This window comes from Ovis aries, chromosome 1, assembly GCF_016772045.2.
Source record: "Ovis aries strain OAR_USU_Benz2616 breed Rambouillet chromosome 1, ARS-UI_Ramb_v3.0, whole genome shotgun sequence".
Lineage (NCBI taxonomy): Eukaryota > Metazoa > Chordata > Mammalia > Artiodactyla > Bovidae > Ovis > Ovis aries.
The window spans coordinates 71,238,822-71,266,256 of NC_056054.1; the positions used below are offsets into that span (position 1 = coordinate 71,238,822).

Below are 27,435 nucleotides of genomic sequence, written 5' to 3' on the forward strand. Positions count from 1 at the left end.
CATGTCCCAAAGATACACTTGCTATAAAGGTGCTTCAAAAAGAGACACACGCCCCTACCCCTTTCCTAGTGCCCAGAGGATTGCATATCCCAGGCACTCAGGGAACCTTCCACAGCTCTTCAAGTACAAACCTACAAATGCAGGTGCTGGTCTCCCATGATGCTGGGGTTCAGCTGTCCAGAATAAGGACCTTCATCACCTACTCACTCTCCTGTCTGAGTCTGAAAACAAACTGAGAACTGTCTAAAATTGGGTTCCTCGAGGCACTTTGGAAAGAGAAGTTAGAAATACATGACTTTTTATTCTCCTGGCAGAGACCTTCTCTGGGGCCCTTGACTCTCAGTATTGGTGGCATCCATAGATATGACCCCTTTACCCACTCTGGATCCCCAGTGAACTGGGAAAATTATGGAATGACATGTCAAGGAAAAGTCACACTGAAAGGGATGAAGTGTGAACCTTGCCATCAACTGTGGGGTCTTGTTTTACTTTGTTTTTAAAGGCCTTCACCTTGCTTTTAAAGACAAGCCTAGGGCAAATTTTCTCCTTGAGAGAGCAAATTAAAAAAAAAAAAAAAAAAAGGCAAAGCAAAAATCCACAGTGCTTCGCTTGTGGTCCAGTGGTTAAGAATCTGCCTGCCAATGCAGGGGATACAGGTTTGATCCCTGGTCTGGGAAGATCCCACGTGCCACGGGACAACTAAGTCTGTATGCCACAGCTACTGAAGCTCACGTGCCCCAGAGCCTGTGTTCTGAAACAAGAGAAGCTACTGCAATGAGAAGCCACAGACCAAAACTAGAGAGTAGGCCCCGCTCGCCGCAACTAGAGAAAGTTCACAAGTAGCAACAAAGACCCAGTGCAGCCAAAATAAATAAATAAACAACTCTTTTAAAAGTATACTAAGAAGCAGAATTTTTTTTTTAAAGACAAAACACAAATTCCTCCGCCAAGTTCTCAGTTGACTGGCACTCCGTGAAATATAGTTCCAGATATTAAAATGTAGGCAAAAGAGAAAACACAATTCAATGCTAGAAAATTCTAATTCTGAGTGTTTCTTGAAGCATGACCTACAAATACCTCTATCAGAATCACCTATGTTAACAGCAGATTCCAGCCTGGCCCAGGTTTCCTGAATCAACCTCTGGGAGTAGGAATTTAGAGCTTGCATCTTTTACCAGTTTCCCTGATGATTTTAGAACAAATGCTTGAAGCCTCCTATCCCTCTCATCGTGTGTGTGTGTGTGTGTGTGTGTGTGTGTGTGTGTGTGTGTATGTGTATGTGTGTGTGTGTGTGTGTTAGTCACTCAGTCATGTCCAACTCTTTGAGACCCCATGGACTGTAGTGCACCAGGCTCCTCTGTCCTTGGAATTCTCTATGCAAGAATATTGGAATGAGTTGCCATTTCCTTCTCCAGGGGATCTTCCTGACTCAGGTATTGAACCTGGGTCTCCTGCATTGCAGGCAGATTCTTTACCATCTGACAGCCACCGGGGGAAGCCCCTTCAAGCAAAAGAAGAGATACAATCAAATCCCAAGACTATGTAGGATGTCGTTCTGAGCATAGTGTTGTGCTAGATCAGGCATGCCAAATTTTTGCAAATTTTCTATGACATTTTCTCTGTTTTCTACCCATAAACAGTAAGCTCTGAGGTCAAAAGCAGACCCAGAGAAGGGAGTGTAAAGCTCTCATTCACTGACATTTATTAAATGTTTTGCCCATATTTTTAATGTATCTTTTCTACTATTCTTCAAAGTATTATATTTGTCTTACAGATGAGCGATAGGGCCAAGAAAGGTTAACCATCATGTCCATGATGACCTAGCCAGGAAGCCAATCCAGGGGTCCCCCCAGGCCTCCTCCCTTCCATACTGCCGGTGGTGGCGAAGAGGGCTGGCCCCACATTTGGGGTAGACCTAGATCTGCCACAACACAGATCTAATGGTGAACCTAGTGGTGACTGCTGGATGTCTGGGCCATGCTCTGGAAATACTGTCAGCTGGTTTGGGGGCCTTTGGAGCCTGTCTTGTCTTGAACAAGAATTGTCTTGAACACCAAGTTTATGCCTTCCCTGACTATTCATTCATAAGTCCCCAGTGGCCTGTTACCAGGCCATACTGGCTCCAGAAATTACCTCCCAGGGGGCGAGCAGCTGAACACCTCCCTTACCACGTGGAAGAGCTTGAAGAAGTCCACGTTGGCGTACAGGGTGTCTTCCATCCACTGCAGGGTGCCCTGAGAGAGGGGGCACAAGCTGCCGCGCACTGTCTGGGCTGCACGGCGCTGGGGAAAGATCAGGAAACGCTCCAAGAGGGCCTCGCTGCAGGCGATGTCCTTCAGCATCAGGTCTGGGACTCCACGAGCAAACTGCAGAAAGGAAAAGCAACACCAGAAACCTCCCTGTGTAGAAGAATACTGGCCTCCCAGTGATGTCCATGTCCTAACCCACAGACCCTGTGAATATGTTATGTGGCATGGTGAGGGGTATTAAAGATTGCAGATGAAATTAAGGTTGCTATTCATCTGACTTTAAAATAAGGAGATGATTTTGGATTATCTGGGTGAGCCCAATGTAATCACAAGTGTACTTTAAATGTGCAAGAGTATAGCAGAATAAACAATGTCAGGATAATTTGATGTGGGAAAGACTGGACAGGCCACTACTAGCCATGAAGATGAAGGGAGGCCACCAGCTGAGGAACGCAGACAGTCTCTAGAAGCTAGAAAAGGCAAGAAAATGAACTTTCCTCTAGACCGCCCAGTAAGGAGCACAGCCCTGCTGGCACCTTGACTTTCAGAATGTGATCTCTGGAACCATAAAATAATAAACATGTGTTGTTTTAAGCCACTAAGTTTGTGGTAATTTGTTACAGCAGCCACAGAAAATGAAAACACTCCCAAGCCTCATTTTAACAGAGAGACTTCACAACATGAGCCATTCCTTCTTAGCAATGATGCTAAGGTACCATCAGGACCTACGGCATGCAGCTGAGGTGAGTGAGTAGCTAGAATGCATTTGGAGTGATGGTGAATGACCACCTCTCCCCCTTTCTGTCTCACCAGATTTACATATAAAAATACTGGATGCCCAGTTAAATTTGAATTTCAGATAAACAATGAACAATTTTTGGTACAAGTATGTCCCAAATGGAGTCCAAATAGAACATCCTTATGCTGAAAAAATTATTTATTGTTTATTTAAAATTCAAATTTAACCAGGCACCCTGTATTTTATCCAATGATGTTAACCCCTGGAGCACCCATATCAGAAACCTCCTGTGGGCAGTGACTCTCAAAGCACAAGCTCCCTGATAGCCTGTAGAGGCAAAGGAGGCCTCAGCCCTGGCCAGGGACCCTTATCCACCCAGCACAGTTACTGGCCTCCTGGAGTTCTGGACTCCCAGTGGACAAAAGCATTAAATACCATGAACAGAACAGGCTCATGGACTTCCTTGGCCTCCACAGTCCCATGGGTTCTACACAAGGGAGGGAATTAATTAACTCATTTTGTCCAAACCTCTAGTATCTCAGAGGAGACAAGTGAGGCTGAAGGGGTTAGGTGACTTGATAGGGTTATACAACAGGCTGGAAGAAAGCTGGGACACCATATGAGTGTCACTCACTCATTCAATGCTCATTCACTGTGTTCCCATTCTGTTACCAGGGATGCGGAGAGAATGAGATAAATTTTCTGCCCTCCAAAAAGCTCATGGGCTAGCTGGAAATGCAGGCATTTAAACAGCAGTAAGTGCTAGACTTAATGTAATGAAACCAGAGCACAGAAGAGGGAGCATTAGAAATTGCTAGTAAAAGTAGCTGGTATTTATTAAGTGTTTACTATGTGCCAGGCATTAAGTGCTTTATAGATATTAAGTCTTTTAACCTCCCACAACCACTGTGTATGGTAGGAAATTTTATTGTCTCCATTTTACACATGAGGAAATAGAGTGATTAATTAACTTGCAGTTAACTGTGTGACCTTGCTGAGATTTGAACCCAGAGCTTTTGCTTAGCCATTTTGAACAACTTTTGCTCTTAATTCTCTTATCAAGTAGGGCAGGGGGAGGGGCGGGACAAAGAAGGGAGGGTTTATGAACCATTTGATTGAGGAAGTAACATTTGAGCTGGGCCTTGAAGAAAGTTCAGGAGTTTCCTGGGCTGTGGGTAAGGGGTGTGGTGAGGGATAAGCCAGAGAACTGTGCTACTTCAGTCATCTAATAATTCTCTAGATGGGGCGAGGAGGGTGATGCTATTCCCTTTGGAGCTATGCTTAGATACTAGGCAGTCAAGAACAAAATCCCATGTATAATGATGATTAATTAGAGAGCGGCACACCCTATGTAATCGGTTAAGGTAATTAAAATTAAATGGCATTTAAAATTCCTACTTCCTCACTTGTACTAGACTCATCTCACATGCCCACCAGCCACACATGGCTATGGTTACTCTATAGATGGCACAGAGAGAACTTTGCCAGCATGGAGGAAAGTTCCAGGGGACAGTTCTGTCCAGGAGTTACAGAGCTGGTTGGAGATGGAGAAAGAGGTCAGGAGGAAGGCTCACAGGTCACTGGGGCTGAGAAGCAGGGTGGGTAGGAGGCATGGAGGGAGCTAGGTCCACATGACTGGCCTCTGGAGTGCAGGAGCTGAGCTCCTTCCTAAGCTCAGGGAAGCCTCAGCTAATCAGAGCCTGAAATACAGGCACACCCCAACGGCCCTGTCTCCTCCCCACATGAAAGGCTGTTGCCCTGATGCTAGCCACACAGCAGCTAAAGACCTAAATGTCACAGAGGTGAGGAACTGGAAAGAAATTTCCCCTAAATTCCTGCCCTTATCTCCATCTCCCTTGTTTTACCAACTGGAAGTCATCACAGGCATTTCCAGGACTTGAGTTTTATGAGCTGAAGAGAAAGCAAAGGGGAAAGTGAGCAATCCATGCTGCCTGACATTGGGTTGGAGCGGGAGGGGGAGCCAAGCAGGGCTGGGCAGCCAGCCAGGCCTGACCCCCGGGGCCTACCCAGGCGTGCACTGGGGTTGCGCCTGGGCACTGCCCTCGCTCCAAGTGCCCCGATGTGCTGTGTCAGGGCTGAACCTTATTTCCCCTTGTCTAGTTTCCATGAAAACCTCAGAGACCGAGAAGCCAGCAAGGCAGGTGTGGATTTCTTCACTGTTGTACTGGGAACCAGCTTGAAAAGCCCATCCAACAGAACAAACCTCAACCAGGCAGGTGGTGAGTCCCCTCCTCTCTCTGGGCTCAGACGGCACCCTGTGCAGACTTTTGCCTCAGGACTGACACAGGCCCTGAAATTTCTCTATTTACATCTCCATCTTCCCTGGAGTCCCTAGTGGCTCAGAGGAGAAGAATCCGCCTGCCAATGCAGGAGATGCAGGTTTGATCCCTGGAGAAGGAAATGGCAACCCACTCTTCTTAACTGGGAAATCCCTTGGACAGAGGAGGCTGGTGGGCTACAGTCATGGGGTCAGGATGAGTCACACACGACTTAGTGACTAACCAACAATTCCTCCGGAGTCTAGAGGAGGTGCCGTCCTGGTCAGGAGAGGCAGGCAGGATGTCTGTGCTAAGGCTCCTGCTTATCATGCATTCTCACTGTGTTTATCACACTAGGAGCCCACACACCCAGGATGCTGGGCCAGGAGCCCATGAAGGCCTAAATTAGAGCCATGCTTCTCACCCCTGAGCTGTTAGAACCACCCAGAGGGTTTGTTAAAGTGGAGAGTGCTGGTAAGTCTGGGGTGAGGCCTGTGAATTTACTCCCAGTCCTTGCTGATGCTCCTGGTCTGGGGACCTTGAGAACCAATGAAAGGGCCCAGGACTAGGAATGAGAAGATCCCGATTCCACTCCAGCTCCAGCAATTCCAGCTCTATAGCTGGGCACGTCTCTCGGCCACCAGGCATGTCAAGTTTCTCATCTGTTTGACCCATCTTGGGATTAGTGTGAGGAGTTCAGGTGCTCAGAGAGGTGGAAGTCTTACTTTAGTGGTAAAAACGCTCTGAACAAATACAGGAGATTATGAAAACAGATGACACACGTTTAGCGGAGCTACAAGCAGTTTGCCTGGCATTGAGGAGGCACGGCCCAGGAAAGCAGAGGTCTGCTCTCTGTGCAGCTATTATCAGGCTCCATGACCTTGAAGGTCACCTCAGCACACTTGATCCTGGCTTTGCCTGTTTCTCAGCTGGCACTCTCCTCTCACAGGCATTTGCACCGGGCCTACTGTTCAGTAAGATCTGCTTAGATAGCATCTCCTCAGGAAGGCCTTCTCTGATGATTACATTGAAAACTGCCCCCCCACCCCCGTCCCTCCCTAACTCAGACCCTGCTGGACCTTCCTCACGACCTGGGAACGCACGTAGGTGCCCTCGGCTTACGTGGTCATCGCCTGTCGTCCCCACTGGAATGTGAGCTCCCGGAGTCAGGGGTTTCCTCGCATTGTTCCCGCTGCATTCTGGTACCTAAAACGTCTCTATGTATTTGACGACTACATGAATAAACCTCAGTTTCCTCAACAATAAAGGGAGTTGGAGCCACATGATCTCTTAGGTTCCTTCCAGTCTTAAAGCCCTGAGGTGTTTCAAGTGCTGCCAGCTTCTACGCCACGTCAGAATCCCATCATGGGGACTGTATCATCTCACTGAACCCGAGGTATTCTCCTGAGCATGTGGCACGAATCTGAATGCTTCTGAATGTGAAAGCAAGCAGGAAAAAAGAAGCTCAAGGTCTCCCTTGCCTTTCTCAGGCTCAGTGCCTGCCCCTCCCCTCCAGGGACCACTGGACCAATGACATCCACCTACCTGCTCTGGACGGACTTGGGAGTTGACCAGAAGGTAGACGATTGAGTCAGACAGACCGATGTTCTTCACGAGAAACAGTGTCAGTGTTTCCTCATCTTTTAGGACATCCCGGATTCGAATTCCTCTTCCTGCATACAAAAGAGAAAAAGAGCAGGGTGCTGAAGGAAAACTGGGTCAAATAAGGAAAAATATCTAGAAGTGATTTCTAACTTGACTCTCAGAGGAAGGCTCTGTTTGGGGGCTCCATGGGAGCACCTAAGGGTCAGGCCTATCACCAACAGAGTCACAGCATTTACTGCTGGAACAGATAGGCAAAATTTGTGAGAAGGCACACAAGCTGGAAAAACCTAGGTTGGGGTGGAGGTGGTGGTGGTCATCAGATCCTTCCCAGAGATGGTGTTGGGCAGTGGGGTGGGGAGAGGAGTAGTTTTGTCCTCCTGGGAATATATGGCAATGTCTGGAGACATTTTTAGTTGTTACAACTTGGAAAATACTGGTGGGTAAGGACTAGTGGATACCACTAAACATCCCCCAATGCACAGAAGAACCCTGCTTCCCTGACCATAAAGAACTATCCAGTTCAAACAGTCAATAGTGCTAAGGCTGAGAAACCCTTCAGTTCAGTTCACTCAGTCGTGTCCAACTCTTTGTGACCCCATGAATCGCAGCACGCCAGGCCTCCCTGTCCATCACCAACTCCCAGAGTTCACTCAAACTCACGCCCATTGAGTCGGTGATGCCATCCAACCATCCCATCCTCTGTTGTCCCCTTCTCCTCCCACCTTCAATCTTTCCCAGCATCAGGGTCTTTTCAAATGAGTCAGCTCTTTGCATCAGGTGGCCAAAGTACTGGAGTTTCAGCTTCAGCATCAGTCCTTCCAATGAATATTCAGGACTGATTTCAAACCCTAGATACGTGGAAATGGAGGAGACACGTGCTCTGTCCACAGTGCCACTGTCAAGGGGTAGACGACCCTTCCTGGTGTTTCTCTCACATCAACTATGGCTCTAAGCTCAGGGTATGGACTTGGACTAAGAGTGATGGGGCTGTCTGGGGCAGGAAAATCTTCAAGTGGGGAAAGGGGAGAGTCTATTGCCTGGGCTTGCAGTTTCATGCCCTGATCAGCCCAGTCACATTCTTTCCACTCCACTCAAACCCACTAGAAGCAGAAATTTCTTTATAAGGAGGCATAAAGGATTTCTAACCATTACAGTGACCTTGGGGCAAGTGATTGACCCTCTCTGGGTCTGCATTTTCCACATATGCCTCTTAGGATTGTTGTGGGGGTGACTTGGAATAAAGAATGTAAAGTACTTAGCTCCCAACTCAAAAAGAAAATGCTTGTCCTGATTGCATTAATATTATTCTTACCCTTTCTAGGGAATTCCCACTCACCTTCTCTGCCTGCTTCCAGGGCCAACCTTCAGTCTCAAGCTGGCCGCTGCTCCAGTTCTGGAGGCACCAGCCCGAGAAGATGGCAGAGGGTCCAGATATTTATGAAATCATTTCAACATGCAGGTCATTTCAGTTCCAGTTGCTCAGCTGTGTCAGACTCAAGTATTTGGGCTGCATGAAAATGCTGATCTCTACATCCTGTCTTTGCCAGAAGCCTGGCTGACTGCCTATCTCTTAGTTCTTCTTTAACTTTAATCATCGAATGTCCCTGCACCTTCCAGGTTCTCATACTACAGTGCCCCATCTGCTCTCTCCCCAGATCCTGCCTTCCCCAGGCAGCCAAGAGGTCTTGTTCCCTGAGCGCTTGACAGCCACCCTTCATATTCAGGTTGTGACTTTCTATGTATATGCTGCCTCTACATTGATGTTCTGCCAATTTCCTCTTGAAAGGGGATGGGCCAGCCACAGGCCTGCCCATGCAGCTGGGGCCAGCTTTGCGGAACCAACCCCGAAGTTCTATCACACAGACACCTCCCTCACCACCATGGAGCGCCCTGAAAGTTGTACCACCAGGGAATCCAGTGTCACCCAAAGCCTTAAGGAGGACCTGACTACAATAGTCCCTTTATCTTCAGTGGATACATTCCAAGACCCCCACCCCCCCGCCAAGCGGATGCAAATAGTACCAAACCCTATATATATATATACTGTTTTTTTCCCTATACATACATACCTATGATGAGGTTTAATTTATAAACTAGGCAGAGTAAGAGAATATCCAAATTGCCAGCATCATTGGTCTTGCACTTTGGGGCCGTTATTAAATCAAATAAGGCTTACTTGCACATAAACACTGTGATACTCTGATAGTCAACCTGAAAAGCCAGGCAGTGACTAATGGGCAGGATACCTGGATAAAGGGATGGTTTCCATCCCAGGCAGGTAAGTGCAGGAGTTCATCAGGCTACTCAGAAAGGCGCACAGTTTAAAACTTATGAGTTATTTACTTCTGGAATTTTCCACTTATATTTTCAGACTGGATGACCACAGGTAGCTGAAACCATGGACTGGGGACACTACCCCAGGAGGGAGGAGTGGTTCTGAGAGGGGCTGCTCTATTTTCTTCTTCCTTTCTTTCCTTTTCAGTAACTTATCTTCCAAACCCAGCTTCCTTTTTTTTCTTCCCCTGGGGCTCCAGTTTGGTTGCTCATCTCCAAATCATTTCTTTGTATACAGCATCATACTATATCCTCTGACCTCCAGCAACACAACTCCCAGTACACACACACAGAGACTCTTGAGAGTAGAGAGCTACAGATACTGCTTTTATCACACTCTCCATCATATCTAGCTGGGCACAGAGATGTAAGCCCTCCAAATCATCTCTACGTGACACCCAGCACTACAGCCTGACATGGAATCAGGGCTTTGGTGAATGTCTGTGGAGTAATAGGAGACACCCAGTAAATAACTGTTGTCTTGACCTGAGAGTCAGGACCCTATCTGACTATTGAACTCTTCGTTATTCTTTAACTCCCTCGCCGGACCTTACATACAAACATCTACAGACATCTCGCTTGGGAAAAGGGACAAAACAAGGGGAGCTGGGAGCAACTTTGCCCTGGCCCAGATTCCCACCCAGATGCCTGGGCTGCCGGGGCCCCAGGGACAAGGCGCATGAAGGAGCATGCTGGTTCAGCACACCTGAGGAAGGGGGGGGGGCACCCTGGAGGGAGACGTGGGGCCAGAATGCAAGCAGACAGCAGGATTCCCAAGGGAGAAATGTGAACTGGGGGGCCCTGAGGAAAAGAAAATAAATGTAGTTTAAAATGTTGTTCTTCTTGTTCTCTTCCCTGGGAAGATTAGAGGCTGGGGGAAGGGGCTGCTGAGGCCCATGCAGCTCAGGAGGCTGGGATGGGGGTGGGGAGACCAGGGAAATGCGTGCGTGAGGCTCGGAGGAGGGCAATGTTTAAAGATGACTGAGAGACTGCAGAGCTTGCTCGGGGGTGAGAGGGAGGGGGCTTCACGGCTAGTTTTTTTTTTTACCATTAATCCTCCTCTGTGGAGAATGCAGTACTACAGGTTTGCTAGGAAAGGAAAATGCCCTAGGTCACTGTTGGCATACTTTCCCAGGTGACTGGGGAACTGACAGGCAAAAGCACACACCAGTGACAGGCCCATCTCGCTTTCAGAGGCTTAACCCTCCACTGCAGCCTGGGGCTGAGGATTCAGTGCTCACAGCCAGCAAGGTCCTGGGAGCCCAGGGACAGACTGAAACTATCTTCACTAGTGACTGCGGCCTTGAGTGCTCGGCCAGAAATTCCCTCAGACACCCTGTCCTTTTCGTTGGGGATGGTCTGCTTTCCCCTCTCATGGCCCCCAAGGACAGGGGTTCTGCAGAGTCTGTGTTCTCAGCCCTCAAATTCCTTCGGACAGTCTCAGCTGGCTTCCTCTAACGCGGTTTTCCCAGACCCCCCGAAGCCAGTCTCATGAAGGGAATGTTCCCCCACAGCCCAAAGGCTGACACAAGAAGCACCTGTATGCCAATTCAAAACTAGCATTGTGTTGGCTTGTAAGCAGTGATTTTGGTCCTCATATACCGGCTTGAAAGGCCACAGAGACACTGTGGTTTGAAACGACTTCCTTTTTGCTTCCTTCCAGCCAGACCATCTGACAGTGAGAAAACAGTGAAACGTGCACCGGGTGAACAGGGTGGACAGTCATTCCAGGCGTTGGGCAAGCCTGTGTTCTCATCTGCTGTTTAACCTTGGGAAAAGCTGCTGCCTTGTTGGTGCTTCTCCCCCTTACTTCCCTCATATTAAAATGCCAACTGTGCCCAGACCCTGCAAGGCCCTGCGGTTCTTTCAACCCTTACTCTTAGTAAACTCCTAGGCAGCAAAGAAGGCTGTGTTTGTAATCTAGTTTTACGATATAACGTGTATGCATTACTGATTTCGGAAGCAGCAGAATGTAATGAAGGAAACTTAACCGTCCTCTGATCAGACTCCTGTGCTTTATTGCTCCAATCGGGAGAGAAGGGAGAAGGTGGCCCAGTGGGAGGAGGACTGGGTTCTCTTTGGACCGACTCACCTATGCTCTTTGGCCCCTTGCTTCCCTCCAGCAGCCCCACAGGGTGTGGTCACGGGCCTTCCACTTCTGCCCAGGGATCCCTCGGGGGAGGGCACTGGTCTGTCACCAGGGACCAGCACACTGCCTGGCTTGCATGAGTGAGGAGCCCTGGGCGACTGTTTCGTACCACGCTCCCTAGGCAGAAGCTATCCTATCCAGCCCCTCCTGTCTTCTTGGGCATCACCTTCCTCACCCTTGTCATTCTGCAAGGTCATCCTCATAGTCAGTTCATCTCCATTCAAAGAGCTGACATTTCCCAGCAGCCACAAACCACTTCCTTTACAGCCTCTGAGCCCATCCGTGAACGAACTTCCCCACCCTGGCAGCATTTTCTCCACCCTCACAACCGCACTGACCCCTGGGGTCCTGGCCAGCCTGCTGCCTTCCAGCTGTTCATTTACCCCTGAAAAGGGGGTGGGGTCCACCTGGTGCCCAGGCTGTTTCCATAGCCAGTAACTCCAACCACCTACAGAGGAGCCTATGGCGGACGCGAAAACCGCACGGCATCCACTTGTGCTCTAAAAAGAGATGTCAGAGGGTTTCTGGGTTTGGCTTTTGCTTGTTTCTAGTTCTTCCCCTGGAGAGGGGGACATGGGAGAGGGAGCTCCTTCCCCCTCCGTCCTCAAGCTTCTGGATTCCAGGGGGCTCTCCCACCCCCGCAACCTTTGTGTCCATCCAGCCTGCTTTCCTTTGCCTTCCCGTCACCTAACCTTTGCCTCTGCTCCACTTCAACCTCCACTGGCGCACCTGGGGGCTTGTTCTCATCTGTCCTGCATGCCTTTGAAATCCTGAATCCACATATTTCACATTCTGACCACAGCTGTCACTGTTTCTATCCTGCTGTTTCCTCAGTCTGTGACCAGCGTCATGGAACACTCTGAGGCCTCCATTCTTTTGCCTCTCCATTTCCCTCGGGCATTTCCAGTCCTGGCTTCTCTTTCATCCATATGCAGCCTAGACCCTATCTGTGTAGTCCAATCACTGCCCTCAACCCCCTGGCCTCCTGGACCTTCCCTGGCACCTCCCTACCAGCCCTACCAGCCCCCAATCCTGCTTCCCCCAACTTTGCACCTGCTCTGCCTCAGGGCCTGGGACGCTGAATATTACTAGAATAAAGAGAAGGACTATACATATTTGTGTCGTGATAAACACATGCTCTGGGCTTCCGGTGGCTCTGTGGTAAAGAATCCACCTGCTAACGCAGGAAATGTGGGTTTGATCCCTGGGTAGGGAATATCCCCTGGAGAAGGAAATGGCAACCTACTCCAGTGTTCTTGCCTAGGAAATCCCATGGGCAGAGGAGCCTGGTGGGCTACAGTCTATGGGGTCACAAAGAGTCAGACATGACTTAGCGACTGAACAACAGAAATAACAACATCAAACCTGTGCACCGATCTTCCTGGCTCTTTACTGCTACTTGGCATTGCTTCCACACAGTCCTGGGTAGCTCACGCTCTAGGACTCTGTGAATGTGGTCCACATCTTTTTCAGGCTCCATGAACTCTTTCCCCTTCACCTGGCCTCAGACTTTCCAGAGCACATCTCTTTCCACATTCTCCTATCTCACGACTTACCTGGGATGAGACCTTTCTTGCCCTCCTTCCTAACTTCCCACCTTCAGGCCTGGTAGAAAGAGGAGTTCTCACCAAGGTAAGCCTCCTCCTGTCTCTAGATCCCTTCCTACACCCTCTGGTATCTTTTCCAACCAAATCTTCTAACTCCTCTCTGTATCTTCAGTTTGTCTGGTGGAGGAGACAAATGAGAAGCAAGTGGTACTTAAGAACACTGAAGTCCACCTCACCTGCAATCCTCTCGGGGTGCATTCGGAGGGTGTTCATGAGCTGGGACAAGGTGCAGAGTTCTTTCCAAACCTGACCAAGGTGCTGGCTCTCTGGTGCATCCATGAGGAGTTCTTGAAAATCTCTATACACCCTTGCCAAGCTGTAAGAATGAGCCTCATCATTAAAGACATAGCTGTCATTTTCATCATCATTATAACACGTTGTGTAATTTTTTAAGATACCACCTGCTTGACCCCGCTTGTATATACCTACATTATATATCCTCTCAATATTGCCAAGACAAAAGGAGATATTTTTACTTCCTTATACATATAAGATAACAGGGGCTCTGAGCAATTTGCTGTCAAAAGTCTTCCAACTTTGGCAGGGCTGGGTCACTTCTTAACTCTTTTCACTCTGTGTTTCCTCCTCCAAGAAGTCTTAAATAGGATGATAATAGGAGGTATTAGTAGGGGCTCTTTTCAGCCAGTACCCACTTCTCTGAGACCTGCCCTTCCAGCCATTCATATGCTCAGGTTCTAACAGCCATACTTAATCTACAAAGCCCTCCTTGCATGCATGAACACACACACCTCTGCCAAGACTGATTGGACAAAGAAAATAAAGCTGGGGAAACAGATGTGCTCCCAGGAATTTGAATGGTACTCAGAGATGCTCTTCTGATTGCCCAAGCTCAGGTGTTGTGAACTGGGCCACTAGTACCAGCTGAGGCACTGAGAAGCAGGGCAGAGTGGTCAGTGGAGAGAGGCAGATGGAGTAGAAGCCCAGACGGTGGTGGAGAGGCTGGACCTTGTAGGTCCAGACAGGAGGGAGCAGCTCCTGGTGGTTCTTCTGTTCTTGTTCCCCTCCCAGAGAACTGCTTGCTGCTCTTGGCTTTGTAAGAAGGTCTAGTGTCCAAATGGTAAAGTGTCTGCCTACAAAGCGGGAGACCTGGGTTCGATCCCTGGGTTGGGAAGATCTCCTGGAGAAGGAAATGGCAACCAACTCCAGTATTCTTGCCTGGAAAATCCCATGGACAGAGGAACCTGGTAGTCTATAGTCCATGGGGTCGCAAAGAGTCGGACACGACTGAGCGACATTTACTACTATTTACTGCTACTAGTGTCCAAATCATATCTTTCCCTCTGAGGTTTAAACTTGTTTAAATGTGTTTCTGTGCCTTGCAAGCAAATGAATTTTGAGTAAGCCAACATTTCACGCATACTATGTGCATGAAACATGAAACTCAGATTTCCTGGCCCAGATGCTGAACACAGCTAGAGTCCAAAGCTGCTTCCCCTCCCCAGTTCCACCTCTCAATCTGTGGACCCTCAGTGTCAGTCCCACCAAAGTTCCATGGAGCTGCCACTGAAGCACCTCCAAAGCGCCCCTGATCCCATCACGTGACCCATGGGGTCTCTCTGGATAGGCAAGCGTTTCTTCTTAGGCACCTCCAGGAGGCTCAAGCTGAAAGTTCAGATTGTAAATTAAAGCTTCCACGTGGTGTTTGCAGCCAGGGGAGCCCAGCTAAAATGCTGTCTTCCAGGAAGATGGGTGTTCTGTATTCCCTCTTCTATCTTCCAATAAACCAGGGCTTAGCAAACATGTTATAGGCTTGTGCACCAGGCAGTCTCTGTCACAACTACTCTTGCCTTTGTACGACAAAAGCAGTCACAGTTTGTTCCCAGTGGGGAAGGTTAGCTCTGAGTATTAAGTGGAATTACCAAATGTTCTTTTTCTTTTTGTCAAAATGCAGTTTTGCCCTGGCGGAATTATATCCAAATCTCCTCTAAGGAAAGAACTGGAGCAACACAATATCTCAGTTTCCATCTGACTTGATGTTTATACAAGTAGGTGAAGCCTGCACTCCAACAAACCCTTGTTGACCTTTGGGGGTAAGCGTCACAAACTGCAGCTGGAGGTCAGCCCAGTGGCTGAAGGACAACCGTGTCCTCATTCCTGAGCCTCTGTCTGTAGAACATGCTACATCAAGTCCCCCTATCTACTTCAAGGAAATTCCAAATATAGACTCTCTTATGGAATTTGACTTGAAATTCAGTCCCAGACCAGAGGTTATTAACCTGGAGTGCACAAATGCCCTGAAATCATATGCACAGTGTAATGTTCTGTGGGTGTGTGCGTCCTCATGTTCCTCGGGAAGGGGCCCACCAGTTTTCATCAGCTTCTGGGAATGGTCTTCACCCCTACAAGTTAAGAACTACTGCTCTCAAGCAACATCCTAGGATCTGGCCAACCAAGAGAACTAATGGCATTGATGACAGAGGATTTGGAAATTGTCTCTTTTTCTTCCAAGAAGCAAATTTCACCTTGTAAACTTGGTTTCATTCACCCTCAAAAGGTCCCCTGACAATTTTCTTAGCTTTTAGATGTCCAATAAGACTTTTAAAAGAACAGAGATCATTCAGAGTTGATCCAGGGTGGAGAGTGACATAAGGAATCAGAAGGGGAATGGAATGTTTCTCATCCAGTGACTCTGCTTGAGCAGATGGATGAGCTGGAGGCAGCAGACACATTTTAGCAGGGTGCTGACATCAGACTCCTAGTCATGTCTTTGGGATATAAGGACCAAGAAATTCTGTCATCTGGCCTATGTTTGTAGCCTTTTCCTCAAGTGCCCTGACAGCTGATACAGAATGTTCCAGAGTGGAAACATGCTCTGCTCCTTAGAGTTTAAGGTTTCTGCAAGCCACCAGACCACTTATTCAGCAGCACATGCTCTGTGTGCAGGTACACGAACTCCAAGGCAAGAGGAGAATAAAGGGTGTATGGTGGGAATCCCAGCACTTACATGGAGTTGTTATAGTTTGACACAATTCCAGGAGATTCTCCTGCAGTAGGACTTTGAAAACAAGGATTGTTCACATTGCAGAAAATTCCCTGGAGCCATGGCAACATTCCTGCTGAGGGCATCGCCTTGTTGGGAAAATGGCCTTTAAGACAGGAAATGAAGGCAAGGGGTTAGACATTGACACCAAGAAGGATGCAGGTCCTAGGAGCTAGAGCCTCTGTAGGATGGACCCTGGTCCTTCTGGTGCTTTCCTTCATTTACCAACACTTAAGAAGCAGAAGCATCTAATGTATGCCTGGCCCCGTGCTGGGTGATGGAGACAGGGTCTCTTCTCTCAAGCTTCCAGTGTAGTGGTGAGATGGAAACATATCCTAATAGAGGCATGGATGGAAGTGTGAAGGGGGAACAGAGGAGAAGCACACTGTACTATGGGGAGATGAAAGGGGTGGAGCGATGTTAGAGCGAGAAGCCTCCATGCGTTGCTGATGTTTAAGGAGGAGAAGAGGTTTGCCTATTCCTTCCACAACTGTGTATTGAGCATCTACCCCCAAGCATTAAAGAGGGAGCACAGGTTATAGGCTCCTTGAGGGGTGAGGTACACAAGCAAGGGTCTGATGGACAGAAGGCTGATTCAGAATATGGGGCCTGGAACTCACTAATAAGAGGATGGGAAACCAGAACAGGGGACTGAGCAGCTGGTATGACTCCTGAGGATCCCACACCGGCTGCCAAGAGCCAGAAGAAGTCATCCTAGCCAGAAATCAGGCGAAAGCGTTCTCTGAGGGGCATAGTATAAGAGAGGCATACATAGGCTCATCCTCGGTCCCAGGACACCTCTGGGGTCCAAGAAATACTACATTATTAATACACTAATTTCTGTCCCTTCTTTCTTATTTATTTATTTTAATTGGAGGCTAATTGCTTTACAATATTGTAGTGGTTTTGCCATTCATTGACATGGATCAGCCATGGGTGTACATGTGTTCCCCATCCTGAACCCCCCACCCACCTCCTCCCCATCCCATCCCTCTGGGTCATCCCAGTGCACCAGCCCTGAGCACCTGTCTCATGCATCAAACCTGGACTGGTCCCTTCTTATTTTTTCTTTAGCACCATGCCTAACATATTCCTAAACTATCTTCAAAATATAGGGCTGGCCAAAAAATTTGTTTGGGTTTATCTACATCTTAACTGAACAAACTTTTTGGCCAACCCAATATTTCAAATAACTCATCTATAATCTGCTCCCTTTAAAAGTACAAAGTGTTTAGGCGTAGAAAAAAACAACCAAACAAAAAATCATTACACATTTCTTTAGTAACCACATGTAAGTATTTGCGTAGAATGTGCAGGATTTAAAAGCTAGTTTGCATAACGTCTGTTTTCTGCATTCTAGGCATGAAATGATGATAAGCAGATCAGATCCTGGCACCACCCCCCCAGTCCCCAAACCCTTTCTAAACAAAGTGATAGGGACCTTCAGGCACGCCAAGGCTCCCCCTACCCCACCTCTGTTATGCTCACATTCATGTTTGCTGTAGAGGGGGTTGACATTCCTTAACCAGATCAAGACCAGAAATAAAGATAAAGGCCACACGAGTTCCACCACAAAGCGAATCTGGAAAAACAAAACACAAAGTGAGAAAGACCAGTGATACTAAGTGATTACAGGAATCATACCCCGAGCAGACCCACTTCATTTCCGTGTCTGTCTCTGCAACAGGACTCTGGTTGTGATATATTTAAAGGACTTCCTTAATTAAACCTTACCTTCCATACTGACTCTACTCTGATATATTGGACTCCCAAGACTTGGTGTCCATCTGGGTTCCAGTCTGCCTCTATTTTATTGGGTTGGCTAAAAAGTTCATTCGGGTTTTCCCAGAAGATAATATGGACAAATCCAATTGATTATTTTGGCCAACCCAACTGAAAACTTTGTTAGCACAGTATGTTCATCAGAAATCATCAGGATAAGTGCTTCAGTGCTTTTTGGATGTTGCTGTGCACGTGAATGTAAATTCTGATTCTGTAGGGCCCTATCAGATCTCACACGTCTAACAAGCTCCCAGATAATGCTGATGCTGCAGGTAGTAAAGGTCTCCTGATAACTTTTCCTTCTGCAGATGAGGAAACAGGGGCCCAGGAAGGGCAGGTGACTGGTGCCGTATCTCATGGGCAGTGACAGCTCTGGAGCCAAAATCCAGCCTCCTGTCTCCAGGCCCAGAGCTCTGCCCCTCCTCACTGCCCTGTTTGCTTATAGCGCCACTGGACTTTGCATGTCTGGTCATTGAATGAATGACTGGAGATGCAAATCCTCCCATGAAATACTGTGACTCACAGTGAAGCCAAACCCAGAAATCTAAATTTACCAACATTTTTTATCAACAATTTCTTGTTGCTTAAATAAACAAAGAAGGGCACACTGCCATGAGATAATTTAAATTATAATTTAATTATAATTTAAATTATCTGCAAGGTCCTAGGTCTGCCCTCCACTCACATTCACGTTTCCTCCTTTTTCTCCCTTTCTGGAGTCAAAACTGCTCAGTTTTCAGTTTGGAAGCATGGGGCTTTCTGAGAAAACTAACCACACACTGTCCCCTACTCCATGGAGGATCTTGGACCAGGGGAGGGTCAGCCAGCCTGGCCTACCTGTCCCATGGATAAAATTCCCAAACCCAGGCTAGTGCATCTCATCCCTCTTTGTCATGTAAGTCACGCATTCTCTTACCCACTTACTCACTCACACTTGTAGTTTTGAAATATCTGGTCTTTGCAAGTCCACCTATCGGGGGAGGTCAGTTCAGAACTTTACTTTCCTCCTTCACCCTTTGCTGAGGGCAAGGACCAGTACAGCTCTGCAGGTTTTCCTCTTTACCACACCTCTGAGTTAGGGCCTCTATTTTCCACCTAAAGTCCCCGCCTCTCAAATGAGCACCTTCATCAACCTAGGTCTGCGGTTCTCACATGGCTGAATGCAGGAATCTGTAGGGAGCTTGGGCCATGCCCCACATCCATCACACCAGGGTGTCTGGCCCTGGGACATCAGCTTGGTTTTGTTTGTTTGTTTGTTAACACTTCTCAGGCAGTTCCAGCGTGTGGCTGGGACTGAGAACCGCTGGCCCGGGTAGTAGTTGGTAATCTTTGAAAAGCAGTTTTGGAGAAGTCAGTGTTGCTGTTCCAGCTCTGCGAGCATTTGTTTCGGCAGGGCTGCATTTCACACTTCACTTCCTGCACAAAGACCACCGGCAATTCTTTTCTAGCCTTTCTAGCCTGACAAGTCCCCACGACAACCTCGTCCCCTCCCCCAGAACTGTATGCGCAGCCCCCATCCCAGAGCGGCATCTTTGTCCTTGATGCTCAACTGTGCACAGGCATACCCTAGGGAGAAATTCCACAGTATAATTAAACACATGTTTTCAGAGTAGCTCTCGCTCCCCACACCCCTCCTCTTTAAACATGTCTGTAACTAATTAAGCCCAACCGAAGCTCAGAAGGGGCTGGTGGAAATTTTTTTTCTCAAACTGGTATTTCCTTGTTCTCTATCTTTTTTTTCCCCTCCTCCCCCTTTACCACTCAATCTACTTAGGGGAGGAGGGGGTCACAGGGAAGGGCAGAGTCATGCTTGTTGTTTGAAACCTTGGTCAGCTAGGTTTTCTTCCCTCCTACTCTGTTTTCAATTTGAAAGCGGGTGGCCAGGGATCCAAACAGCTGCATGATTTCCCCTTCTGCGCTGAGAGCCCAGACAGGATTCTCATCCGGAATGACTATGCCCCAGGACCTGAGGAGGTTTGCAACTAGCTGCCCAGCCTTCCCTCACCTGCCAGGTTCTCCTCACCTAATTCTGGACCCTAGGTCAAAGGTCATGGATATACCAGATGCCCAGGTCTGGGGCCCTGGAAATGATAGCCCCCTACTCTCACGAATCCTTGTGTGCCTGCTCAGTCACTAAGTCATGTCTGAATCTCTGTGACCCCATGGACTGTAGCCCATCAGGCTCTTCTGTCCATGGAATTTCCCAGGAAAGAATGCTGGAGTGGGATGCCATTTTCCTCCTCAGGGGATCTTGCACACCTGGGGATCAAACCTGTGTTTCCTGCATTGGCAAGTGAGTTCTTTACCACCAAGCCACCTGGGAAGCTCCATGAATCCTCAAGCTTCCCCAAATATCCTGCCCTGATATGGAAGCTGGGACCAGAGAGATGACACCAAGGGGCCCTAGACTATGGGCTCTAAGGGGCAAGAGACATACCTAATATGTCTTTATAAACTCACTCAACACAGTGCCTGCCCCATTGAAAATATGAGCAAGAGTGTATTTGCTAGGGAACAGTGGGAGAGCTCTTATCACTAGAAATGCATACTCTGGGGAATGAACTCCCTGAGGAGTCTGTTCTTATCCCTGCCAACCCCCTTCTCTCTTCTGAGCTCCCAGAGCCCAGCTTCATCTCCTGCCCCTTCCTCTCCACTAGTGCACACGGTCTGCTGCTCAGTCATTGTGCGCAGACTCCCGCTTCCACCCCGGCTCTGAGTTCCAGAAGGTTAGGGGCTATCTAACACATGGATAAACAGGCCACAGAAAGTGGAAGTGTTAGTCACTCAGTCACGTCCAGCTCTTTGCAACTCCATGGACTGTAGCTGCCAGGCTCCTCTGTCCATGGAATTCTCCAGGCAAGAATACTGGAGTGGATTGCCATTCCCTTTTCCAGGTGACCTTCCCAATCCAGGGATTGATCTTAGATCTCCTGCATTGCAAGCAGATTCTTACCATCTCAGCCACCAGGGAAGCCCCTAGGTCACAGATAGTGACCATAAAACCCACTTTCCCAGGTCTGTTATCACTTTACACGTATTATTCTGGTATACTCATAATTAGTGAAATCCCATAGACAGAGGAGCCTGGTAGGCTACCATCTATGGGGTCGCAACAAGTCGGACATGACTGAGCGACTTAACTTACTTACTTACTTCACTTTTAAAGCTGCCCTAGATTGGATGATAAACTAGATGGTCACCCTATCTTTGTTGTCTTCCTGACCAGCTTACTACACAGGGCGTGCTACCTGGGGGCAGTGTGGGGTCACTGGCATGCCTGCCTATCCTGGAGCCCTAGGTCCAGGCCCACCAGTCACCAAAGACTCAATGACATCATTGATGCCCATGGTGGATAATAGTGGTGGCTCTCTCACAGAATTGAGATGAGGGTTAAATGAAGTGATACTTAGTGTAATGCCAGACATTCAGTAATACTTGATAAATGTCAACAGAGGAAGGAAAAACAAAGGGATAGGGGCGGGGGAAGCAAAGATCTGAAGACTTTCCTTTTATGACCTTAAGGGATAAAGAGAAGAAGCAGAGGGAAATCTCGTATCTGGTTTTGCTCTTGCTCTGCCCACAACAGTAAACATCCCAAACCATGCAAGTCTGAGGAATTAAAACCTAGAAGCTGGGTTATGGGCTGGGTGAGTTTTTTCTTTTTCTTTTCTTTCTTATAGTCATCATTTTGTGAAGGCAGAAGCTTCCGAAAAGTTTACAGAAGGGGCCACAGATCCCTATCAGAGCTATTGGGGGCTGTGGGGATATCTCCATCATACTCAGACATCCTGGAAATTCCTGGAATGTAGCAGTGGAGAAGCTAGCTGGAGGCACACCAGACAAAGACTTCAATCTCCGCCATCCCAATGGCACCAATTGTCCTGATTGTCAGGCCTGACTACGTGCATCCTGGGAGATGCCCCCAGCCAAGGTCCTCAGCCTGAAAGGCCCTGTCTCATCACAGAGGGGCTGGCAATGCTACCTCCAGGAAGCACACTGGGGAGAAGACAGAATCTCTGAACAGAGACCACCCACCAGCACCAGGGAAAGCAAGCAGAGACCGTGAGGGCCTCTGGGCCAATAGGGTTTGGAAGATAGGGTTTTTGAAAATAGGGTTATTCTCTGTAACAGCAACACACTTGCCACAGGAATGGAATCATTGCAGGCCAGCAGCTATTGTCCCTGGGTGCATTTTTTGAGGACCATGAAGAGCACATTGAGAGTAAAATTGAGTGAAAATCTAGACTAAACATCATGTAGGCAGAGACCGTGATTGTCTTGTTACTGTGTACCCAGCACCTGGCCAAGTGCCTGGCTATTACTGTTGTTTAGTCACTAAGTCATGTCTGACTCTTTGCAAACCTGTGGACTGCAGCATGCCAGACTTCCCAGTCCTTCACTATCTCCCTGAATTTGCTCAAATTCAGGTCCATTGAATCGGTGATGCCATCCAGCCATCTCATCCTCTGTTGGCCACTTCTCCGCCTGCCCTCAATCTTTCCCAGCATCAGGGTCTTTTCCAATGAGTCGATTATTAAGTATTTGTTAACTGAAGGAGCAAATGAATAAATGAATGAATTTAATAAGGAGTCTGCTTCAGTTCTGCCTATTTGCATTCTACAAAGGAAGCTCCTGGAAATAGAGATTAAGTCTCTGATTACTTTTAGTATAGGGTTCTTGGGGTAACATATAACTTCAGTGCTAGTTTGAAAATCACACCAGCTTTGACAAAGGAAAGCAGCCTGAGGACAGTGGTGTCTCCCAGTAGGAAGGGGTCCTAACTTGGCTTCCCCTGCAGTCTCCCTAAATCCTGTCCAAGACACACAAATGGGAAGAATCATCTGTGCACTGGTTGACTGTGGCCCTTGCTGCTCCCTTTTGTGCCAGTTATTAAGCTATCGTCTCTCAGCTCCAAACCCTCTTGCCAGCCAGGGCTTCCTCCTCTTCGGTCTGAGCCTGAGACTGGGCTCAGAGACCTCAGCAGTGGCCTTGTTGTGTCCCTTCCTCACAGGTCTGCATTTCGGCTCTGCTGACATCACCTCTGTGTTTCTGAGACTTAGCAATCCCACTTTCTCCCTGGTTCTCTCAGCTGTAGGGCTGGTAACTGTATCCTGCAGCTGCTACCTCCATGTCACCTGGAGCTCTTTCACATCCTCAGGTACCAGCTTGGTTGCCAGCTAACGCCTCCCTCCATTAGAGTCCCTCTGACTGGACTGTGACTGAGATACTCATCAGGGGTCCTCAGATGTTCCACCTGTTGGCCCCCTTCCTTCTCCAACCTCCTTTCCAGTACCCATGAAAACCCTGTCCTGCCACAAAAACCCATTCTGAATCGAGGCTTGGAACAGATCCGTTATCTTCCTCCCCACAGCCCATCTTCTCCCTGTCTCCTCCTACCTCGCCTGGCTCTATCTCAGTCCTATCCACTCAATCCACCCCCACTGCTTCTTCTCTTGGCTCCTTCAGTCATCCAGCATTTCCATACTGCAGCAATGCTGAGGCCGCAGCGATGTGCATTATCGATAGTTACATATTCGCTCTGCATCCTTTCCCAGAAAAAAATTACAGAGGCCAGTTGGATTTACATGTACACCCTTGGGGTCCTCTGATTTCTTGTGGCTGTTGGCTGTTCTTCTCACGGGATATTTGGCCTGTGTTCCTTTTTCTTGCTCTTGGTCTCAAAACATACTTCAGTTTCTCTCAGCCAGACTAGAAATGAGTCCAGGGTAGGATCTGTGCTTTTTAAGTCCCTGGTCCAGCCCAATCCCTTGTGTGCTCACTGCAAGGCTCAGTAAACATCTGTGGTGCTAAGATATTATATCTCATCGAATCTAAGACACTATCAATGGTAAGATGCGTTGTTACTTTTTTTGATGGGTTATTTTTGCACACTAAGAAAAGAACGTATCACTTGATTGTGAGCTGTAGTTCAATTTCAGAAATGTGAAAAAACTGTGCCATTTAGAACCAATGAAATATAGTATCATTGGTTTGGAAAGCTCTTGGAAACCATAGTTTTCCTTTGAGCCTGATTTTCAGGACTTTGGACTCTTTCTGCCACACAGTATGAATGCACAAGGGAATGCAGACAGAGAGGCAGGCTTAAAAACCAGGGGCAGGGGAGGGATGGGCAGGCAATGGATTCATGTGCAGGGCAGGCAAAAGCAGACTTCATAGTACGGCCATGCTGGGCTGTGGATGGAAGGCAGCTACCTCAGGACAGAGAAGCACATCTTCCTGGGAAGGACACTCGTCAGAGAGGCACACTGAGGAGCCAGACATTACTTGCTGCTTCAGTGACAAATAGCAACCAACCCACTGGCTTCTCACCCTCCCTGCTCCCACCCCACCCATTCTCTCCATTGTCTATTTGCTCCACACCTCCTCAGTCCAAGACCACAGAGTCTTCTCTCTTACCTTTTGCCTTTTCCGCAGGGTCCAGTTCTTCCAGAGCAGAAGCTTGATCTGTCTGGCAAAGCCCATGCTGGTGGTCACGGAAGATCGGAGATCACTCCCAGCCCTGCGTCTGTGACAGGGGCTCACAAGCAGCAATGGACATAAATGGTGCCCAGAGCACCTCCAGCTTAGGCTGCTGTGTCCTTCACAGGGTGATTAAAGGCTACTTTCTTCAAAGCATAATCCCTTTTAATTACACATAAGCCCTTCGCGGAGGAAAGCAGGCTGACACTCTGTTGGCTTCTTTTTGGGAAGACATGAGTGAGTGAGCACTAAGTGAATCGAGGTGGGGGCATTTCATGGGAAACCAAGACCCTCAGGCTCCCTGTCCATCAAAGGGGTTCCTAGAGTTCCTGAAGGGGACATGCCTTTGGGAATCTCTGACCTTCCAGTTTGGGACAGACTCTCCCCATAAATATAGGGTGGGCTGTGTCCTCTGAAATAGCTTGCCCTGAGGCAGTACCCAAGGAATGACTACTTTAAAGCCCAGGCAGATCACTTGCCAGATCTAAAGTCATCTCTCCCTTTTAAAAACCTTTACCTTGCTCTGTAGTGACTTTAGGTCAGCTATTTGTAGACATCTCTGAGTTTAGTGGATGGTAAAGAGTTTTTTCTCCTGTGCTGAAATTGATCAACTAGTCGTGGCTACCTGGAGCTGTGGTGGAAAAGTTGCTGGAAACCTCCATGCTCAGCAGAACAGACTGTGATTGGCCAGTCATGTCTGACACAGTCTAGGCTTGAGAAGAAATAGTGGGTGGATAAGCTACTATCATTCCAGCTCACAGTGGATGGACTCGTCATTTGCAGGTGGATCCATGATCCCAAACATCTCAAACAGAAGACTTTCTGCTACTTCACCACTGGGAACTTTTATTCCCACCATTTCAAATCTTAGTAGTTACTTTTTAAAAAAGACTTTAGACCCCTGAGACCTTGATAGGGTGGAGGGAGAGTCATAGAGTAGGAATGGCTGCTGACTTCATGGAATTAATGATCTGGTTGTAGACATGAGACACGAACTTGGATAAGTTAAAGAGTGCGATGGAATCCATGAGCACAAACGGGCTGTGTATGGTGGGGTTTCCAAGAGGAAGAGAATGGTTTCTGGTTTGTTGTTCAGTCGCTAAGTCCTGTCTGACTGTTTGCAACCCCATGGACTGCATCACTCCAGACTTCACTGTCCTTCACTGTCCCCCAGAGCTTGCTCAGACTGATGTCCACTGAGTTGATGATGTCATCCAACGGTCATCCTGTTATCCCCTTCTCCTTCTGCCCTCAATCTTTCCTAGCACTGGGGTCTTTTCCAATGAGTCAGCTTTTTGCATCAGGTGGTCAAAGTATTGGAGCTTCAGTTTCAGCATCAGTCAGTCCTTCCAACGAATATTCAGGGTTGATTTCCTTTTAGGATTGACTGGTTTGATCTCCTTGCTGTCCAAGGGACTCTCAAAAGTCTTCCCCTGCACCACAATACAAAAGCATCAATTCTTTGGTTTCTGCTTAGGATATGAAATAAGTTTCTTGGAAGCGGTGATATTAAAGTTAGGCTTTGATGAATTACAAAATAACAGTTTATTTTTATGGTTTACAGACCACTTTTGCATATGTCATTTCCTTATATCCTCGCTATAATTTTGTATGGTAGGTGTTTACGAGGCAAGGAACAAGAAGTCTAGTAAGATTAAATACTGTGCTTTGGGTCACATGTGACAATGCTGGATTCCTGAACATCTCATTTAAACCCCATGCAAAGACAGAGAGGCACGAACAGCTTAATCCTGCCCAGGAAAACCAGAAGTACTACAGGCTGAAGTAGAGGATATGGATGGAGAAATGCTGAAAGAAGCAACTAGAAAGGGAACTAGACCGACAAACTGATGATTACCTTTGGCTCGACTGAGATTTCCTGGGCCCCCATGAAGTGATCCCTCCGTGGTCCACAGGTGCAAGGCACACCCAAACAGAAGCAGGCGCTGTGCAGAATCATTAAGATATTGCTGCATGCTACAGAGTACGGGTTTAACCATGCAGGAAGCTATCGCAGATTTCAATCCAGTGGCTGCCAAGGGGGGTAAACTCACTTTGGCAGTAGGGAGGGAGTGGTGGGGGAAACAGAAGGCCTGAGCAAAGGCAGCAGGTGATAGTAGAGGGGCTGGAGTGACCAAAGGAAGGTGGCACAGACGGCTGGGTGGCTGATTGGGAGCAGGTGAGGAAGAGGAGGGAGACGTCCGTCAGAGTAACTAAAGTTTAGGGCTTGGCTGGCTGAGTAGTGAAGTTGGTGTTGCCTGTAACTGGGAGGAGAATGCCAGAGGAGGGCCTAGGGAAGTAGGAGGAAGTGGGAGAGAAGATGGGCTCAGATTTGACATATTGACTTTGAGGTCCCTGTGACCTCCCTATCTGACTGGAGGTATTCAGCAGGCTGTTCTGAGATGGAGACATAGATTTGGGACTCATCAGCATATAAACAGAAGATTAAGCCCTGGGAGTGATTAAGTAGATTCTCCAGGGAGGATAAACTTGGAGAGCGTGTGGAATTGCTGTGGGGAGCTACAGCTGGTGAAGAAATATGCCTCCTTTCAAATTCCCAAAGGGAAGAAGTTATAGTCATCAGATACCTGCTATGTCAATTGTGTCTTGTCACAGTATACAAATATTCTGTTTTTCATTGAGTTACAATAGAAAATGTTAAACTTTGAGCACTTTGTTAAACTCAACTGATGGCACTGCAGTGGCATTATTTCCATGTAACTGATGTTCTTGTCTACGCAAATATTTGTTGATGTTGACACTATTTTTATTGTGGCAAAATATATGTAACATAAAATTTATCATTTTAACCATTTTTAAGTGTATAGGTCAGTAGTGCCAGGTACATTTATATTGTTGTCCAACCATTACCACTATACACTTACAGAAGTTTTTCATCTTACCAAACTGAAATTCTATCCTCATTAAACAGTAACACTTTTCCCTCCTCCCCTGCCAAGCACCATTCTATTTTCCGTGTTTATGAATTTCACTGCTATAGGTACCCATATAAGTAAAAAATAGTGTTTGTCCTTTGTGTCTGGCGTATTTTACTTAGAGTAATCTTTAAGGTTCATCTGTGTTGTAGCATTGTGTTAGAATTTCTTCTCAAGGCAAAATAATATTTCATTGCTCTTTGATCCACAGTAATTTGTGCTGTTTCCACAGTTTGGCTATTGCGAATAATGTTGCAGTGAACATAGGTGCACA

The 27,435-nt window shown here is 47.6% G+C and overlaps 1 protein-coding gene across 3 annotated transcripts in view; it reads right to left on the minus strand.

The window, feature by feature from the left end:
* Positions 1–24,311, minus strand: part of ABCA4 (ATP binding cassette subfamily A member 4) — a 147,058-nt gene extending 122,747 nt beyond the window's left edge. For 2 of the 3 annotated variants that reach the window (XM_060400859.1, XM_060400857.1), the window contains exons 1-6: positions 24,163–24,311; positions 17,452–17,545; positions 15,928–16,069; positions 13,139–13,278; positions 6,813–6,940; positions 2,169–2,366 (exon numbers count right to left, since the gene is read on the minus strand). In XM_060400859.1, the coding sequence (XP_060256842.1) occupies positions 2,169–2,366; positions 6,813–6,940; positions 13,139–13,278; positions 15,928–16,069; positions 17,452–17,545; positions 24,163–24,228 (768 nt within the window). In that variant the 5' untranslated portion in view covers positions 24,229–24,311. Of the gene's footprint in view, positions 1–2,168; positions 2,367–6,812; positions 6,941–8,208; positions 8,621–13,138; positions 13,279–15,927; positions 16,070–17,451; positions 17,546–24,162 lie in introns of those variants that run through there. The other variant, XM_027973917.3, reaches the window with a different exon arrangement.
* Positions 24,312–27,435: the final 3,124 nt, after the last annotated feature.